Here is a 19,917-nt window from a genome sequence, read left to right on the forward strand (position 1 = left end):
TCCCAGTCAGGCTAAAGTTACAGCAGAAATATTGCATCATATGCTACAACTCTCCCTTGACAGTAATGGTCCCTGACTACCTTTGGGTATTTTAGGCATGATACTCCATAATGGGCCATTAAGGAAGATGTTTAATTTGAGACCTATCCAGGTGCACCCTACTGAGATGAGATAATTTCAAAATGTGTATTTTTTCTCCTGCCTGGTTACTACTGATACACTAACTACAAGGAATGAAATATAGCAAAGTTACCTTTATGAATCACAAAAGACAATGTATTTCTTTCATAATCTCAGGAACAAGGTATTTAAAATATATAGATATCGTATGTCAGGAGGTTCTAAAGGAATTATTTTTAGACCTTGTCTGCTATACATTTAAAAATATTTCCACTATTTTACAGTAATCTCTTTCTTATTAATACTTGTTTAATTCTTATTAATACTTGTTTAATTTAATTTTGAAAAAGAGACTTGTTGGAATAGAATGAATTTGACATTACTACCTCATTTCTTATAGCTTTTCTATCCTAGGCTTTATTTTTAAGTCAGTTATTTAGTAACTGTCATTGCTTTCAGAGAAATAGTGTTAAGACTTTCCCCCCAATTCAGCCCCCCAAACCCATGCTGTAGCTTGATATGATAATTTGACTTTTAAAGTTTATTGTTCCCAGCTATGGAAATAACTTTTTCACCAGTCTCAACTGTAGTGCTATCTGTAATGATATTTTCTACAGTTTTGCTGGAGAAAAGGTGGTTATGTTGGTTTTAAATCAAAACCTGCAACTTCACTTGTAAATGAAACTTAGAGTAGATATAATATATTGTCATAGTTGTCAGTTATGAAGTACTCAGGTGATTTCAGTTATAAAATTGTCAAAAAGGAAGTGACATAAGGCAGTACTAGTTTATCCCAATCATACAGCCTCAGCAGATAAAAGAAAATCCAATAAATATTAGAAGCATTTGAGGTCAGCTTTACTGATCATTTGTTAATTTGATTCTTGAATTTAAAATAAGTATGATAAAGTCACAAATAATTTTAATACTTTGAAGATATATTTTCTTCTTCTCAGTAATGTTCCAAGTAATCTCAGTTCCCTTTTTAGAAAAATTACTAACAGAATTAGTCATGCTGATTGGAATTAAACTGATAACGTTTTGAAGCTTTTTCAGAATTTCACTTGGGAGATAATTATTTTTTTCCTGACTGCTTTCAACTTTTTATATAATTTAAGAAGCACTTGCTTGGCTCTTCAGAACCTCAGAGATCATCATTTCTGGGCTACTCACCTAATAAAGTCTGTGGTCCTGTCCCTCACTCACCCAAAACAAGCATGAGTAAAATGGATCATTGGCATCTATTCAGATATGCAGAGATACAAGATATATGATGCCAGCTAGTAGATTTTCAGAAGTGAAGATAATGAAGGCCTTCTGTTTATGGCATGAATCTCTCAGTCTGAAGTTTGTTTGAATATTTCAGTGTACAACGATATCCTAGATCTTCATCTCACTTCATTCAACCCATAATCACTATCATAACTAGCTTAAAGCTCCTTACATTTATATAAAGTATTGTTTTATCACAGGCTGCTCTAAGAAAAATACCATAGGCTGGATATCTAAATAAACAACAGAAATTTATTTTTCACAGTTCTGTAGACTGGGATTCCAAGATCAGGGTACCAGCATGGTTGAGTTTTAGAGAGAGCCCACTTCTTGGGTTATAGACAGCTGTCCTCTTGCTGTGAGCTCACATGGTAGAAGGAGCTAGAAAACTCTCTGGGGTTTCTTTTCTAAGGTACTAAACTCATTCATGAGGATTCAGCTCTCCTGACCTAATCACTTCTCAAAGACCTCACCTACAAATTCCAGCACATTGGGATTTGTATTCAACATATGAATCCTTGGGGAGGGACAAGCACAATCCATGGGTCTAGACTGTTTAGGTGCAAATCTGGGCTCTTTATTTTCAGCCATGTGACCTCAGCGAGCTCTTTTAACTTCTTGTTCCCATAGTTTCCTCAATGGCCAGTTAGTAATAATAATAGCCCCTTCCTTTGGAGTTGTTACAGGATTAACAATAATGTTTATATTTAAAATCAATTAAATTATTTAATATGTGGGAAGCTCTTACAACAGTGCCTGATAGTAAGGGCTCAATAAATGTTAGCTGTTGTTACGAAGAAGACTATATTTTGCCTCGTGCTCTAGATTTTGGAATAGATTCACATGCTTCTGTTAGAAATGGAATTATTTACTTTGAAGTAGAAACCTGTTAAATCTGCACGTTTTAACTATAGCTTGCTTGCCTTTCCTAATTTCTACTTCCCTTGGAAACAGAAATCAATCCTTGATTATTATCATAAATGATGTTTTTTGTTTGTTTGTTTGTTTTTGCCATACGCGGGCCTCTCACTGTTGTGGCCTCTCCCTTTGCGGAGCACAGGCTCCGGACGCGCAGGCCCAGCGGCCATGGCTCACAGGCCCAGCTGCTCCGCGGCATGTGGGATCTTCCCGGACCGGGGCACGAACCCGTGTCCCCTGCATCGGCAGGCGGACTCTCAACCACTGCGCCACCAGGGAAGCCCGTAAATGATGTATTTTAAAGCAATTGTTAATTTTTTGAATATCCTTTTAAATAATGGCTATATTCATTCAAGCTTATTTTTCACAGCTAATATTGACGATAAAAATTTGAGATTTTCTGAGTATTTTCATTTGTGAAGAGCAAAGTATCTATTTTACAAATCATATACATGAAAGAGTGTGAGATTCAGTTTTTAGTTTTAAGTTATCTCATTTCAAACAGAATTATTTCCCAAACTAGTTGCTTTAATGCAATTATTTATAGTTAGCTTAATTTCAGACTCATTGATTTTTATTTCCTATTGAACATATCAATGGAGGAAAATATTGTCTTATCCAAAGTCCATTGGAAACAAACTCCAATCAGATGCTTTGTGGGATCTCAGGGAGAAGGTTAACTCAAGGACACTTGGCAAGAAAATGATCCTCAGTAAAACATCAGTCTATTTTATGGTTAAATGATATGTTGCCCTAAAGCTAAAAATAGCATTGTTCATTAAATCCAAATTTGTTCCTAAACATTATAGACACTTGTTAGATCGTAACATTATTTGAAAGACAATTAGATGGGACTTTTACTCTAGAGAACTTCCTTATTAAAATTACCTTTCTAGATTACTTGTTTTCTAACGTAGCATCAGATTATGTTTGAAATACAATTATTAGGCAATATGTGTTTTACTTAAGCAATAAAAAATATTGTTTGTTAACGTTTCAGACAATGTGTAGAGATTTAGCATTTCATTGCTTGAAAAGTGTAGTAAGTAATCTTTAAAAAAATTTAATTGTATACAAATAGGTCTTTCTTTGCTCTGATCGCTTTGAGATAGTAGGAAAGGAATGAGGGAAGAATGAAGACTTGAGTGAAAGTTCTAGTGGAAACGTAGTTTTATTTCTGAACTATTCTCCCTACTTCTAATCTGATTTAATTTTTTCCTGTATCTTCTGTTTGCCGTGATTTTTATTTATTACTGTAATTTGTGCTTTTAAAAATTAAAAAAAAATATTATTTAAATTTTCATAATTCATAGTTGGAAACTAAGCAAATTGAATTCAGATTCCTTTGTATAGCCCTCAGAACCTTTCCTGTTTTACCCAAATGCATTGTCTATATGATTTTCTCTTGTTCCTTACTTGCTCAGTAGACGTGACATACCAGATAACTTGCAGTTCTGTAATATGCTGTTTCTTTTTCCTGCTCTTAACTTTTTTCATAACAACGCTTAACTTAGAATAATCTTTCTCCAACCACTGTTTAGTGAAATTTCATCTATTCATATCCTTGTATCCTGAATGATACAAGTATCATTCTCTTCTTGCAGGTCTTCCAGACCTTCCAAGCTATGTTATCTCCTTTATTTTTTTTATTTTTTTTGCTGTATGCAGGCCTCTCACTGTTGTGGCCTCTCCCTTTGCGGAGCACAGGCTCCGGACGTGCAGGCTCAGTGGCCATGGCTCATGGGCCCAGACGCTCTGCGGCATGTGGGATCTTCCCGGACCAGGGAACGAACCCGTGTCCCCTGCATTGGCAGGTGGACTCTCAACCACTGCGCCAGCAGGGAAGCCCCTCCTTTATTTTTTTAACCCCCTTCTTTATCATATTTGGATTTAAATTTTATAATTTTTAGTTTTTTGCATTATCTCTTCTCCTCCTCTTTTCTGTCCCATTATTGTCCTCCTGCTACTCCTTTTCCTCCTCTTCCTTCTTTAATGCAAGAATCATGCCATATATATCTCACATATCTTCTATGACCACAGTTTACATTGTTTGTATTCAGTGATGATCTCTTGGAACACAGTGATGAAAAAAACATACGTGGGTTGTTCAAATTTAATATTTCTTGAAAATATTAAACAAGATGATGGAGAATTTGTTTTCTATGAATCTCCAAAGGGATCTAGTACTATTTAAAAAAGTATTCACTGCTAGAACATTCAGCTCTTTATTGTTATCAGACTCGATAGTTAAATACTTTTTAATAGTTATTTAATGTAAAGTTCTTTGACTCCATAAATATTGAAAGAAAGGAAAGATCCTTGAACCTCATTGCAGTGCTTCAGTTTTCAGAGTCAAAATATTGAGAAAGTACATGCCAAACATGCAAAAGCCATCAAGCTCTAAAAGGACTTAAATGACAAAACATGTAAATACACGAAATGTAGATTAATAAAAATTTGTAAAGTTGATATGGAGTAAAATTTGTAGTTAGCAGAATTTGTAATAAGTGAACATTTAATAGGTGGGGAGATGTAAAAATATTATAAAGAAGATATTATAGTGTCTTTTCTAGGCCATTATGAGGGGAAAGGTATAATTATAACATGCAATTTAATTTGGGAAAAGATTGAGAGTAAGTTATACATATGTGATTAAGAGTAGCTAAAATAGAAGTAACAATTCCAAGATGAGTGACATTCAGATTCTAATCCTAACCTTTATTTAGAGGGTAGAAAGAAAGCTAATATAAAGTAAAAATAGCTTTCAAATATGATTTGAGAAAAAGGATACATGAAAAAATTAAATGGGAAAAAAGTTATGACATCAGAATTTAAGGTGCCAGTTTCCTCAAAGTAAAATCAATGTCTTAAGTTTAGAAGAACTTTTGTTTCAGCAATAGCGAAAAAAATTCAAATAGTTTCAGAGTATAATTGTGCTAGATATGAACAAAATTTAGTCTAAATGTAAAAAATAAGGAATTTTCCATGCAGTTTATGAGGAAAGACTTTATTTACATAAAGCATTTGTAGACTGTTTTTACATGTGATTTAAAAAAATACTTAGTGGAACATGAGTCAGATCACACAGTTACATAATTATAATCTTAAATATTAATGATATAAATTAGGACCCTTTTAATCAACCTCACTTTTTAATTTTGAATATTGTGAAGTGTAGTGAAGTTAGGTAGCTTGTTGGAAGACATATAAACTTCACTTACCTAATCAAAGTCTGCATTAGAAATATATACCTTCCAAGTTTTAGATAGGGTAACAGGCAAAACTGCCATATTGTGATAATCTATGGTAAAAGTTAGAAACACTGTCTTTCAATAAGAATTTTTAAAGCATTTTATGTGTTGATTTGTTACTGGAAATTAGTAGCCTAAGTAACAAAGTATATTTCAAACAAGAGAAGCATACTGAAAATCCTTTTTTTAAAAAACAAAATCTCACATTGTTTTAGTAGCCACCATTCAGCCATAGAATTCTTGAGTGTGCATCTCACTCAAGGAGAGTCTGTTTTTAGTTTCCTAAACATGTAAGTGAAAGGTGTGGGAGTTGGGCTTGTGGTCTCTTCCTCAGTTTTGAAAGAATTAAGGAAACAAAGGAATCGGCGAATGACAGACATGCACTGATAGACATGCACAATGACATGACCTCTCTGCATCAGACAATAATTTATGCTATCGCTAATCTTCTCAACCAACCTACAAGGTGAATATTGTTTTCTCTTTTGTAGTTGAAGAAACTGAGAGTCAGAGAGGTTTGTAAACTTGCCTAGCACCAGAATATTGTTTGCATGCTTTTAAGTCCCTTGCTGTTACATACAAAAGAAAATTTGGCCGTTTGTGTGTGTGTGTGTTTCTAGGTTATCTCACATAACACATATCACATTTTACACAGCTTTAATTATTGGTGAGTATACCTTCTAGCATTCCTATTTTACTGCAAGTTGTTTTAAAACGGTGATTGTAGACACACTCCCGTCATTTGACCCATAGTGTTAACACAGAGCTTTGTACAAAGAAAAGGCTAAAGAAATTTCACTGGAGATGGAAATACATGTTGAAATTGACTTTTCAAATGCTTTTTATCATTAGTAAATCTTTTTTATGAGTAATTATTTTGTCTATATATGACTTAATGAGCCCCTAATGTCTTTTCTTGGTTTTTCTTCTCTATGTGTTTTTGAAGAGCTATGTTTCAGAAATGACTTGAGTGAAAATCCCTTTTATGTGAAAACTGGTTTGGTTAAGTTAATGACAACACATAAATTGGAAAAAAAAAATCATCCCAGAAAGTTTTCTTTCTTTTTTTTTTTTTTTTAAAGTTAGTATTTAAAGAGTGGTAGTTTATCTTTCTGTAGATTATAAGCATACTTGTCTGTAACATTATCTATTAAAATTTATATAGTTTACTATTGCAATTTTATTATATATATGCCCAAATTAGCACATTATTGTGGGGCTGTGGGTCCATGGGTTGTGAGGCTAGGGTGTGAAAACATATTACCCTCCTCAAGTAATATCTTCTATTCATCTAAATTCCTTTCCCCACCTCTGTTTACAGAGTAATCATGAAAACAAATTCTTATGCTCAAATCAAATGCAAAATAATCTTAGTAGACGTGGCTTTATGCCCTGCTGTGATGTCTTAAAATAAGCCCTTATTATAAATAATAGATAACACTTTCTTATCCTTTCTATAAAGTAACTCTCATTGCTTCATCAAGGTGAATATATACTATGTCATATGAAATAAACTATTCTGGTTTTCACTAAAGCTAGACTTAATAATTGCAATACTCATACTTCACTATGGAAATAATTTCCCGGCTCCTCCAAAAGGTACAATGTTATAATTAGGCTGGTTTCCTTCTTTAACATGTCCTTTTTCTCCTTTCTCTTTGTCCTTCCACTTCTACCTCATATATCCATGCTGTTCCCTTTTTCTCTACTTGTCGCAATTGGATAACACATTTAAGCAAGGCCTAAGTCTTCCTTGGAAACTTGCTACATTGTCCCCCTTCCTTTGCACAATTACTACCCCTGGTTATGCTCATACATCTTCTTGTTTATTCTACCATAGGGAGAGGAAAGAGCACTGATGTTGGAGTCAGACATTTGGTATGAAATTCTTGCTGAGTAACATTGTCTGATTTTACTTCTCAGTCAACATGAGACAATATTATCTGCCTGATAGATTTGTATGGAGAATTAAATCATATAATTGTATAATAATCTAGAACATTGCTTGGAATATGATAGGAACTATAAAATGTTACTGCTTCTCTTTATGTTGAGACTTCATTTACTACGTCTTTTCCATTACAGTGGGAGTTGTGAGAAAAATTGTTCTACTTTATTTGTGATCTCAATAATATCCACCATGGTAGATATTTAGTGTATATTTTTGAAATAATGTATAAATAACTCGCCTAGATGGCTGCCCTCAAATCTTTTTTTCAGTTGCAAAACAGTACTGTATATATTTATCTTACGTATATGTGTGTAGGTGTTTGTGTGTACATGTCTGTGTGTATATACATATCTTGATGCCATAGTTATAGAGGGGAAAAAAAGACAACTGAGTGTGAGGGGGTAATTGCTTACTTGTTGATGCATCAGTCAATTTAAGTATCCTCCTTTAAGTATCCGTTAATTATTACATGCATGTAAAAGAATGCAATTTTAAATTAGCACCTGCTTTCAAGTTTATTTTCAGAAAAAGTTAAATACTTATGGCACTTATGGTAATTAAGGAAAAGTTCTAAATGTTTTCTTGTAAGTCAGAGTGTGAATAAGGAAAACAAAAGAAAAATGTTAAACATGATTCCTTTTTACATAATTTATTTTATCTCAGCCACATTTTTTTGTTGTCAATGCTTTCTCTGTTTGTAAAAGTAAAATGTTATGAGAGTGTTTATTATGAGCTTCATTTTTCTATAATGTCTGTGAGTTTAGAAAGAAAATTATTATATCTGTTATTTCCAGATTTAGCGTTCTCCGAGCCTGTCTGTACAATAGTGACTCAATAAATATTTTTGGCTTGATTTATCAAATGGTCTTGCTTCTTACACAACCACATTAAAAAGTATGAGTAGGATAAAACTGAAAAGTAATGAGATGTATAATAACTGTTAAGATATATAGCACTTATTACATACTAGACACTGTTCTGGGCAATACATATTTTTACGTATTGTATATAACTAAAATGACAGTTTTTAGCTTATTTAATGTTCATATAACCATATGAATTAATATTACTCCCCCACCATTAGCAGATAGGAAGCCAAGGAACCGAGGGCTTAAATGACTTGCCCAAGGTCTTAGTTCTAGTAGAGCTAGTAATTGAAATTGGGTTGTCTTGCTTCAGAATCTGTGCTCTTAATTACCATGCTATGAATAGTGGTGCCAGAGATTCAGATAAATCTGTGTAATTTTGCCTTATAGCAAAGGCAAGTACTTCAAAAATACTTTGGAATGTGTTTTGGAAGAATGAGGCTTAATACAATCCTCAGTAATCTATCTCTATTTTGAATATTCCTTTCCAGAAATATTTTAAACTTATACTCAAAATGTGAAATGATTTTAAATATATACCATTCACTTGAATAGAAAATAGAAAGAGAAAGAGAGAGAGAGTAGGAAAGAAGGAAAGAAAAGGAAGATCCAGTTTGCATTTGATCAGTTTTAAAAATGCTCACTGTGATAAACATCTTCAAAATTTGAGTCATGTTCCTTTAGTATTTTCACTTCCTAAGATAAGTCTGTGCAAACTTTAAAGAGGGAGCAGCTATATCAGTTTGGTTCAGTAAAATAACTTTACAATGCTAACAATTTTTAATGTCTTCCATATGCACTTAACACTTTTAAGCCAGATTCCTTATTTTAAGTTGTAAGATCCTGGAGGATAGGTTGCATGTTTTACTCAGTATTCTATTCTATGTTCCTAGCACAGTGCTTTGTATTTCAGTGGACACTCAATAAACTTCTGTTGAATGAATTGATTATGGTTGAGCATAATTAATTAACACAAATCTATAATTTTCACAAATTTAATTATAAAAATATTTAGAAAAGTAATATAGTTAATATGTGGAATGATTTCTGAATGATTATTAGGGCCTGGAAATAAAGTACGGCTCATGCATTTAACTTTGTTTAAACACACAGTAATGGTAATGAATGATTTCTTTTTTTTATACTTTTCTATTATTAGTAAAAATTATATTTGTGGAAAATGTTTACACAGAGTTAAGTACCAAGTCTATTTAAACACATTAACAAATTATACAAACTAATCATTAATTATTATACAAATGAGTATAGTAATATTTATACTGCTTTGTCCAGTGAGACTGAATTATTTGTTTCAGTCAGTTTGGGGGCTGGGAAGTAAACACTGTGCTAATACATGCATAAATAATGTACCTTAGGTTACTTACTTATTTTTATACATGATGCATGTATTCATTAAAATGAAGAAGGGAGACAGTATACAGGTGTTCTATTCAGGAAGGAAATTTTCAAGGAAATGAGAAAACCTATATTTGATAACCCTTTTTTTTTCTTATTTGCAGGATTCAGATTTGGGATATTGGTGTTTCTGTTTTGAAGAATATTTCCTTTTGAGCTTTTTTTTTTTTTTAATCATCGGTCTTGGACTACAGAAGAATCAGAAAGACACTTATTTTGTTTCAAGTTTGGAACACTCACTCTTGAGGCGCTCTCATGCCTGAGAACATGACCATGTGGCCATCACAGCTACTAGTCTTCATGATGCTCTTTGCACCGATAATTCATGGTAAGACCTTTGAGTATATTTTTGTGTGATGCTTAATGTTGTCTTAGTTGTTTACACTAGACCCTTTCTTCTAAATTTTTGCTCTATGATTTTGCAGCTTTTGCCTACCATATATTAATAGCAGTAAGTAATGTACCTTAAGCTGCAATAAATAGGATTTCGAGTTTGATTTCTTAAAATACCATTTAAAATGTATATCTAACCGAAGTTTAAAAAAAATAATGCATGTTTTATTCTTTGTTTTACCACACTTAAGGAATATCATCTGAATTATTAACTATGTCATTTATTGTGAATTATTTTTATTTACATATTTTTGTAGGTAAAATAACTTTTAATACAGTAAGTATGCACATTTGAAGGAAAATACTTCAAAAATCTACCTTCCTGAACCAAGTAATCATTTGTTTCTGAGTGTTTACTACTCTCCTCAACCTTTAACAAACAGAATAAAAATTAAACCTCTCATTAAAGCAAAATTCTCACATCCCTTTCAATGCAAAAAAAGGGAAAAAACCAACAACATCAAAATGATATCAACGTATGCAGAAAGGTATTTTTCTTGAAACATGCTAACATACTCATAAAAGACTGTGTTCTTTGTTCATTTAGACAGCTTGGTATTTATAACATGAGTATGATAGTTAAGAAATGATCTCCCTTTGCAAATTTTATAAAACATAATTATTCAATAAATAAGCAAGACAAATTCTGTACCACTTAGTACAATATTCACAGGATCGCTCTAAAAATTGGCAAATTAAAGTCTATATATATGTTCCTTTTTCACAATTTAAAGTTTTCTACTAATTATCATTGGTTTTGCACTAAGATGAAAATGGCATAATATAGTCACTATCTCATACATTAATGGTAATCAGAACAAAGAAAAAGGGACACAGCTGTATTTGCCACTGCTTAGAAGGTCTCAGAATATTATAGTTTAGCAAGCAGCTGAAAAGCATTTTTAGCCTCTTCAGCTCACTTTTGGTTTTTAATTGACTACAGGGATCTATTGTAGTTCGTCAGTGATGTGAATCCGAATTTGGCTCATATATAAGTTTCAACATGAATTCTGCATTCTGCTGTCAGTATAAAAACTGGATATTATCACTTCTCTCTTGACATTTTCCCTAAAGTTCCCCTGATTTAACACCTTTATTTCTAACAAATTGCTATATGATAGTGTTTTTTTAAAAAATGAAAGTAAAATTATACAACCATCTACTTTTAAACAATGTAAATTTGTCAGATATTTCAAAATTTTTCCTTAATTCTTATATTGATGTAGCACTTACATACTCACATACTTGGGCACATATAACGTTTTGTGATATGGGACAGTATAAGAATTATACAGCTTTAAACAAGTGCTTTTCTGATTATCTGTATATCTAAAGATGATTTTAATTAGGTTTTTAGATGTTATAAAAACACCTCACTCATAAGGTTACTTTGAAGATTAAATAAATAGTATATGTAAAGAATCTAGCACAGTGCCTGACAGATATTGTGACTGAACACATTAATTTCCTTTATCATACTATATGCCCCTCCAGTCTGTTTTTGTGCCAGTAAGTTGTAACAACTAGGAATTAGCTAACCCTGAGAGCTTTTTCATTTGATGTTGATATTCAGAAAAAAAAAAACAAAAAAAAAACTCTATGTACAAGTCAAGTTTAAAAAGTCAGTCTAAAATTGCACTGTTAGAGCAAGATAGGTTAAAAATAGCAGAAATAGATATTGTAAGAAAGACTCCCTTTTCAGAGGTGAAATTTCTGGTCTCCAAAAACTGACACCTACTGTGTATTTCAGTGGGCCCCAAACATGGCTGAGCCCTAGATCATAGGTCTTGAGTTAAGGCCTGTACTGAACACACATACACACACACACAAACACACACACACAATCTCTCCAAGTAACTCTGAGAAGTATTTAAAAACTCCTAATAGGGCACAGAGAATATTGAGCCTGGTATATAAAAAAATATAAAACATTTTGGCTAAAAACTAAAGTAATTCTTTCCATTGGATGTGAACTACCTTATATTATCTTGACTTTGAACCATATCAGGATAAACAATATAGAAGCATTCCACTTATAAACTTTATTCTTATTACCTTGTGTAAGTATTTTAAAACTTCACACCAGAGAAAATGCAAATCAGTTTTGTCTGCCTTCCATAGGATGCTTTCTCCATTGCCTTTGTGATACCACTTCGGGCTTGTAAATAAAGGGCTTCACTTGAGCAGCCTTTTGGAATCCAGCATACTCATAAACAGAGGAGTGTGTGTACCTTTGAGCAGTGATGAAATCTAATAGGATAGGCATTTTTAGAGTCCCATATAGCTTAGAGTCCCAGTCCTGGCTTAAAGGAATACCATATAGCTCGAAAACTTAGAGGACTGAGGTAAAGTGGATGTCTCAGTTATAGAAGTACTCTTGTTTCCAAAACATCCCCTGATAGCATCTCTTTGCCTACTGCTGTTGAGATGCCTAGCTTCATTTGTCCTTGAGACCATAGAGAATTAACTTTTCTGGGTATCACCCGAATTGCTGGCCTTTTCTCCAGAGTAAATAATAATGATGACTATAAATTCTGTAGCCATAAACTTTAGAGGTATTGGTACAATTAATTATCACAACATTCTCATGGGTTTAATGTTATTATTATCATTAACTTCTTATAGTAAAATCCGTGAGGTACCAAGTGGCAAAAGAACTTGACTAAAGTTGCACATGAGACCCAGAGAGGTTTTAAAACAAAGGACTTAGCTTCTTAAGCTCTGGTCTTAATGCCAGTAGATAATCAGTTACTATCAAGGCCATTCTTCCCTACAGAAGAAATCCCACCTCAACTCTCCTGGTCCTTTGGGAGCAGATAAGGCAGAAAAGTAGATTACCTGCTTCTTCCATGTTCTGGGCACAGACAGACTGGGATTTGAAGTCTAACAGACCTGAGATAAAATTTCAGCTCTACTGCTTACAAGCACTGTAACACGGTTACCTGGTAAACTAGTTAACACATGTCATTTATCATAGACTATGAGCCAGAAAACTGTGCTAGTTGCTAAAGGTAAGGTAGTGAACAAAAGATTCTTAATTTTTCCCTCAAGCTTACAGTAACTTAAACATTTGTAAACCTACTTCTCATCCGCAAGAATGAACACTTACTCCATGTGTGGTTATTTTAAGAAATTGATGGAATGATATGTGAATAGTTTCTAACATAGTGCTTGGCATTCAATAAATCTTTATATTTTATTTTCCTAGCCCTAACTACCTTGAAATAGAACTAAACCTCTCAGCATTACATAAGGAAAATGCATAATTATCATTATTCTTACCCTGATAATTGAAATCTTTTGCTACTTGGACCTCAGCATTTAAGTTTTGCCAGAAAATTTTAAAACTAGTATCTAAACAAAATTATTATCAAACTAATATATATATATATATATGTATATATATATAAAGGCTTAGTATATAATTGTCAGTATATAATAATATAGTATATAGTTGTCAATTGTCAGTGGTAGTAGTATATAATTGGTAGTATATAATTGTCAGAGAAGCATTTTTTGCATGATTTCTACATGGGTAAAATTAGAAACTAAGCTGAAGAATTAATTCTGAATAATGTTTACATTAGTTGAATAATCTCCCACATCATCCTAGAAAGTCTGGCCAGTGTTTTTTATAGGAAAACAAAATTAATTAGTATATCCACATTGTGTGTGTGTGTGTGTATATACACACACACACACACAAGTTTTAAATTAAGAAATGTCTCTAGGTCTGTGTTTATCTGTCCATATTTTATGTCTCTGTGTACCTCTGTATTTCTCTTTTTCTGTTTACCATGACTGTGCCCCCTTCTTGTACAGCCATAAAATCCTTATCTATAATGCAATGAGACCTGGCAGAAGTAAAGAGAAGCAGCTAAAGCAGGTGGCCAGTTCTTTGCTGTTAACTAATGTAGTGTTGCATGAAGATAAAAGTTTTTTTGTTCTATTGATCTTGTTGGGAGCAAGAGAAAAAGGGGGAATCGGAGAACAAAAATCAAGTGATAACATGGGCACCTGGGACTCATCCTTATTGGCAGTAAAGCAATACGCTTCAGTGTAGGACCTGGACTAGGACATCTGGTCCTGGGAGGGATGTCACACAAGCCACAATGGGTTGGGAGTTGAGAAGGTGATTGGGGTGCTCAGATATTTTAACTGCATCTCATCTTAATTAAACTGTGTTTAGAAACTGTCACAATTAAAAAGATAGAAAACAGGATCATTGGAGCTTACTGTGTGCTAAAAGGAACAATACTTTTTATGGTACCTTTGCAGAAAAAAGTAGAATTTAAAAAAATTCTTCTGTGACCACCATATGTGTACTTTTTTCTGCAAGTCTATTTTTTTGTCATTAAAGTTGAATGAATATTTATATATTAATGGACTTTACAGGCAAACCTGCTCTTTATTATGTCCAAGAAGTTAATTATTATAAATAGTTCTTAGCAGGGACAAAACAATGGTCAAAGGCATATATATTTCGTACTATATGTTTTTATGTAATTTGCATTTTATTATTAACTATTTTTACAATTATAATATTTAATGTGTCAATGGTTTAAAATAATAATTTAAAATATTTTTTAACCTCTAATAAAATGTAAAGTTTGAGAAAGTACAAAATTACATTTTATAACACAACGTATTACCTCATAATTTTTTATGAAGTCATGTTTTATTAATTGTGAAAAAGACAGGTTGACTTCTAAGCTCTGCTTAACTTTGTTATTTTTAGAAATTAATCATCCTTTAAATGTTTATAATGTTTGCCAACCTAGGCAATTTGTCATACTTGCAGTAATATCACTGTTTTTATGGTCAAATATGTTATACAGAAAAATCTTTGTCATTATCATGTTATATGAGGTTACTGCGAACGCATCCAACACCATCTACATTAGCCACTTGGTACTGAAATTCAAAATATATATTTCAGAAGTTAACTCTGCAGTCTCTAATATCACAATATTTACTATGCATGCCTGACAGCTTTCCTTTGTAAGAATGTGTTTAGGAGCCTTCCCTACGCATTCGGTATGCAGGTTGGCAATTGGAAAATAGTTTTATTTTGCCTTTGCCCTTGCAAAACATGTTATATGTGAATTTTATTGTAGTGATACTCTATGAGTAACACGGGTATACCTTGAGAATAAAATAACATTTTTTATTTTCAGATTTTATGTACTGTGACTATTTGGAGGGTTTAGGATCATATTTTTTTGTATTTCTTGACTTTGGGGTAGACTGTGACTGCACTAGGATGGTCATCATACACTTGATGTTGAATGAATTTCAAAGTATTTTGATATATAATATATAAATAACTAATTATCTGTTTTCCTCTTCTTTGCATTGCTATTTACTTTCATTCTCAACGTTAAGAATAGTTCTCTTATATTTATAATTTAATATAAATAGCCATAGTGCATTTTTCATACATTTATTTCCTCCATTCTGATTGGGAAATGATTACTTAATGACCAAATAAAAAATTGAAATGCAATAAGAAAGAGTCTCATTGATTTGTCATGCAAATAAGACAGTATATATTATATTGTGATCTGTTTTAGTTCGACAGTATAGAATAAGGCCCTATTGAAACATAGGATTAATTCATTCTCTATTTCATGTTTTTAATTGATAAATTGAAAATAAACTATTTACATTTTAATACTTATATTTTTGTTTTATTTGAATCTATATTTGCCCTATATTACCATCATGGCAGAATTAGTTTCTTTAAATAAAGAAAATTGTATTCCTATCAGAAAAAATATATATAAAGGATTTGATCAAATAAGCTAGGCTAGCTAAGGATTTGCAAGAGAAATATGCTAGTTGTACTTACAAAAGTAATAGATAGACATCTTTGTACAAAAATAGATTCTCACAATGACATTTGATAAGGTTCCAGTGTTTATTTCATTTACACATATTATAGTTTGCGGTGATTTGACTGTCCAGAAGTCAAGGTTGTAGCTTACTGTTAGAGCACAAGAACATAGTCTCATGTATTTTTTTGTTTGTCATTACCAGTGTCTCCTACTTTATTGTCAAAGTAATTCTCCTCATACAAATTTAGATCAGAAAGAAAAAATCCAATAATCCCATGACTCAGTGGTATAATTAATATTAATGCTTGTTAGATTTTTTTTGCAGTTATGTATATGCACATTTTTAAAAAAATTGGAATGCTAGAAATAAAAGTTATATTTTAAATTTTGACTTAACCTTAAAATTCAGACATTTCTAGCATCTTATTAAAGTTTCAAAAAATTATGATAACCTGTCATATGAATGAACCATTGTTTAACCATATGTTGAGGGCTCAGCATTGAAGGTCATTGATACATTGCCATTACAAATAGCAGTAAAATGGAACACGGTTGTATATAAAATTTGACTGCATCTTTGTACCCCTAGAAGAAAATCTCGAGATATGGAAAGTAAAAGAAAAGAATGATTCATTTTTAGGTTAATTAATAATTACTTAATAATTGATAATGAATAACTTAATACTATCTAAAATGAATGGTAGTAAATGATCAATACAGCCTTGCTTGTTATCATGACAGTTTGTTTAAAACAATTCCACAAATTTTGGCTACTATAATAATTAGCAAAATATAAATAGGAAGAGTAAATATTCAAATATTAAGATATAATTACTATTTGTAGGAGTATAATGATGTACTCAGAAAATTCAAGAAATAATAACTTTCCCAGAATTAATGGGAGCACTGATTTCAGGTGTATGATTCAAACATACATATATGATTCCATCAAAACAGCAATGAAATGCCTGAGTTACTTAGGAAGTATCATAGCAGGAACTACATGGAACCTATGAAAAATGTGAAACTTACTGGGAGTTATAAAAGAAGACATGCAATATACCATGTTCTTAGATGAAAAGACTAGGAATAGCAAAATTGTAAGTTATTTTCAAGTTAATTCATATATATTTTCACACACTGCATTCAGAGTACTGATGTGAGCTTTTCTATGTAGAAATTCAACAAAATTATTCTAAAAATATATATATAGAATATTAAAAGTTAATAAGAAATGAAAAGAGTAATAGGATGACATAAATTGAACATAAATATATGTATTATGAAAGTACAGTAATTAAGATAAAGTCTCAAAATTAGGCAAATTGATCAATTGTAAAAGAGATCCCTGAAACATTACTGCACTCTGTAAGTTTGTGGTGTAATTTCATAGGAATGAGTCCTCAGAAAATATCTAAGACAAGAAGTAGTCAAATAGGGATCCAATCAAGTGTGTGTGTGTATGTGTATGTGTGTGTGTGTGTGTGTATGTGTGTGTTTCCAATTAGATATTATGAAATTTCTGGAGAAAGAAATTTGAGTTACCTACTTTAATTTCCATTCTTTTTTTTAATTTTATTTTTTTTTGCGGTACGCGGGCCTCTCACTGTTGTGGCCTCTCCCGTTGCAGAGCACAGGCTCTGGACGCACAGGCTCAGCGGCTATGGCTCAGGGGCCCAGCCGCTCCGCCGCATGTGGGATCTTCCCGGACCACCGGGGCACGAACCCGCGTCCCCTGGAGTCGCATCGGCAGGCGGACTCCCAACCACTGTGCCACCAGGGAAGCCCTAATTTCCATTCTTGAACAATGTATTAGATAGGGTAAACTTCGGCTGTAGTCACAGTAGATTCCAAAATGAATAATGGATTCTAGAGAATATTTTCTTGTTCACCAAGAATTCCAAGGCAGGTAAGTGTTTCTGGTTGGATATGTGTGTGTGTGTGTGTGTGTGTGTATGGTAGGGGCTGCGAGGATGCCCTTTTCTTGTTCTCACAGTTATTCAGCGACCCAGTCTGATTTTGGAACAAGGGTTCCAAAATCTTTCTGAGGCTCATTGCCATTCCTGTCTACAGGAAGGAAGAACAAGCATTGGGAAGATTCCAATGGAAGATTTTTATGGATATGCTTGGAAATAGTGCACTTTACTTTTGCTTCCATTTTCATTAATTAAAACTCTTCCTCATAGCCACATCTATAAATGAGTCAGAAAAGCATAGTCCTCTTGTGATAAAGGAAGAAGAAAATATTTATAAAAGATGCCATGTGGTTTTTAAAAAAAAACTAGATCTGATGCACCAATATCTTTTTTAATGTGTAAATGGGGATTTAAAAATATCTTTATTGATTTATATTTCACATACCATAAAATTTACCCACTTAAAGTGTTTACTTCAGTGAATTTTAGTGTATGCATAGTTGTGCACCCATCACTGAATCAATTTTAGAATGTTATCAGTCCTCCAAAAAGAAATTCTGTACCCATTAATGGTCATACCCAGTTTCCCCTTCTCCCCAGTCCCTGGCAACCACTAATCAGTGTCTCTATGGGTTTGCCTATTGTAGACATTTTGTATAAATGGAATCATACAATTTTTTATCTTTTGCAACTTGCTTCTTTCATTTAACATAATAATTTTAAAATTTATTTATATCATAGCATGTATCAGTAGTTAATTCTTTTTTTGTTTCCAAATAACAATCTATTGTATGAATATACCACATTATATTTATTAGTTGATGGAAATTTAGATTATTCCTACTTTTTGGCTAATTTGTGTGTTGCTGTTATGAAAACTCATGTACAAGTTTTTGTGTGGACATGTTTTCACTTCTTGGGTATACACCTAGGAATTGGATTGCTGAGTCGTGATAACTATATTTAGCATTTTGAGGAACTGCTAAACTATATTCCAGAGTAGTTGCACAGTTATACATTCCAAACGGCAGTATGAGGGTTCTCGCATTCTCACTCGCACTTGTTATTGTCTGTCCTTTTTCTTTTAGCCATTCTAGTAAAGATGAAGTAGTATCTCATTGTAGTTTTTTCTTTTTTTTGACAAACTGAATTAAATTTTTTTTTATTTTTGCTATATAGTAGGTCCTTTTTGTTTATCTGTTTTAAATATAGTAGTGTGTACACGTCAGTCCTAAACTCCCAGTCTTGATTTGTATTTCTTTAATGAATAATGTTGAACTTCTTTTCATGTACTCATTGGCCATCTGTATTACTTACTTGAAGAAATATTATTTAATCATTTCTCAATTTTTATTGTTGATTTGTAAGCTTTCTTAAATATCGTTTTTAGAAAATACCACAGGATATCAAAGTTATAATACATTTAGATTTAAGAATGCTTTAGACTGCATTTTTTAAAAGAGGCTTTTTGCCTGGATTTAGCCACTTAAATCTCATCTATTTTAAATTCACTTTGAAATCATATATTGCTTGTCTAGCCCCACTCCATCTCCTCTTTTGCTTACATATTTGATTCCTAAAAATAGTTCATTAATCTGCTTTCTTTTTATGATGGCAAAAACTAGTAATTGACAATGATTGAAACTTTATTCTGAGATGTGAACTGTATAGTGGTGAATTATACACAAAACAGCAAGGTAATTCATTGGGTTCTTCTATTTAGTTTCCAATTACTCCTCCTTAAGAAAATAGTAAAGAACATTAAACTTTAATTGTAGTGGCCAGAAATGTTTCTGTTTTTGTTCTAGTCTGAATTCTTGTCCTTCCAGATTCTGGAAATCCCCCCTTTTTACATTTTTTTTGTATCATTGCTCAAGTTATATTATAAATATTGAGTATTTTATTTCCATAGACTCGTTTTCTCTGATATGTTCTACAAACAACTCAATACCTCTTTTAATTCATCTCAAGAAATTT

The 19,917-nt window shown here is 32.4% G+C and overlaps 1 protein-coding gene across 22 annotated transcripts in view; it reads left to right on the plus strand.

The window, feature by feature from the left end:
* Positions 1-19,917, plus strand: part of ADGRL3 (adhesion G protein-coupled receptor L3) — an 859,466-nt gene that overhangs the window by 279,202 nt on the left and 560,347 nt on the right. For all 22 annotated transcript variants that reach the window (XM_060299415.1, XM_060299418.1, XM_060299419.1 and 19 more), the window contains one exon: positions 9,899-10,122. In XM_060299415.1, the coding sequence (XP_060155398.1) occupies positions 10,050-10,122 (73 nt within the window). In that variant the 5' untranslated portion in view covers positions 9,899-10,049. The remainder of the gene's footprint in view (positions 1-9,898; positions 10,123-19,917) is intronic.

The sequence above is a fragment of the Globicephala melas genome, chromosome 5, assembly GCF_963455315.2.
Source record: "Globicephala melas chromosome 5, mGloMel1.2, whole genome shotgun sequence".
NCBI lineage: Eukaryota > Metazoa > Chordata > Mammalia > Artiodactyla > Delphinidae > Globicephala > Globicephala melas.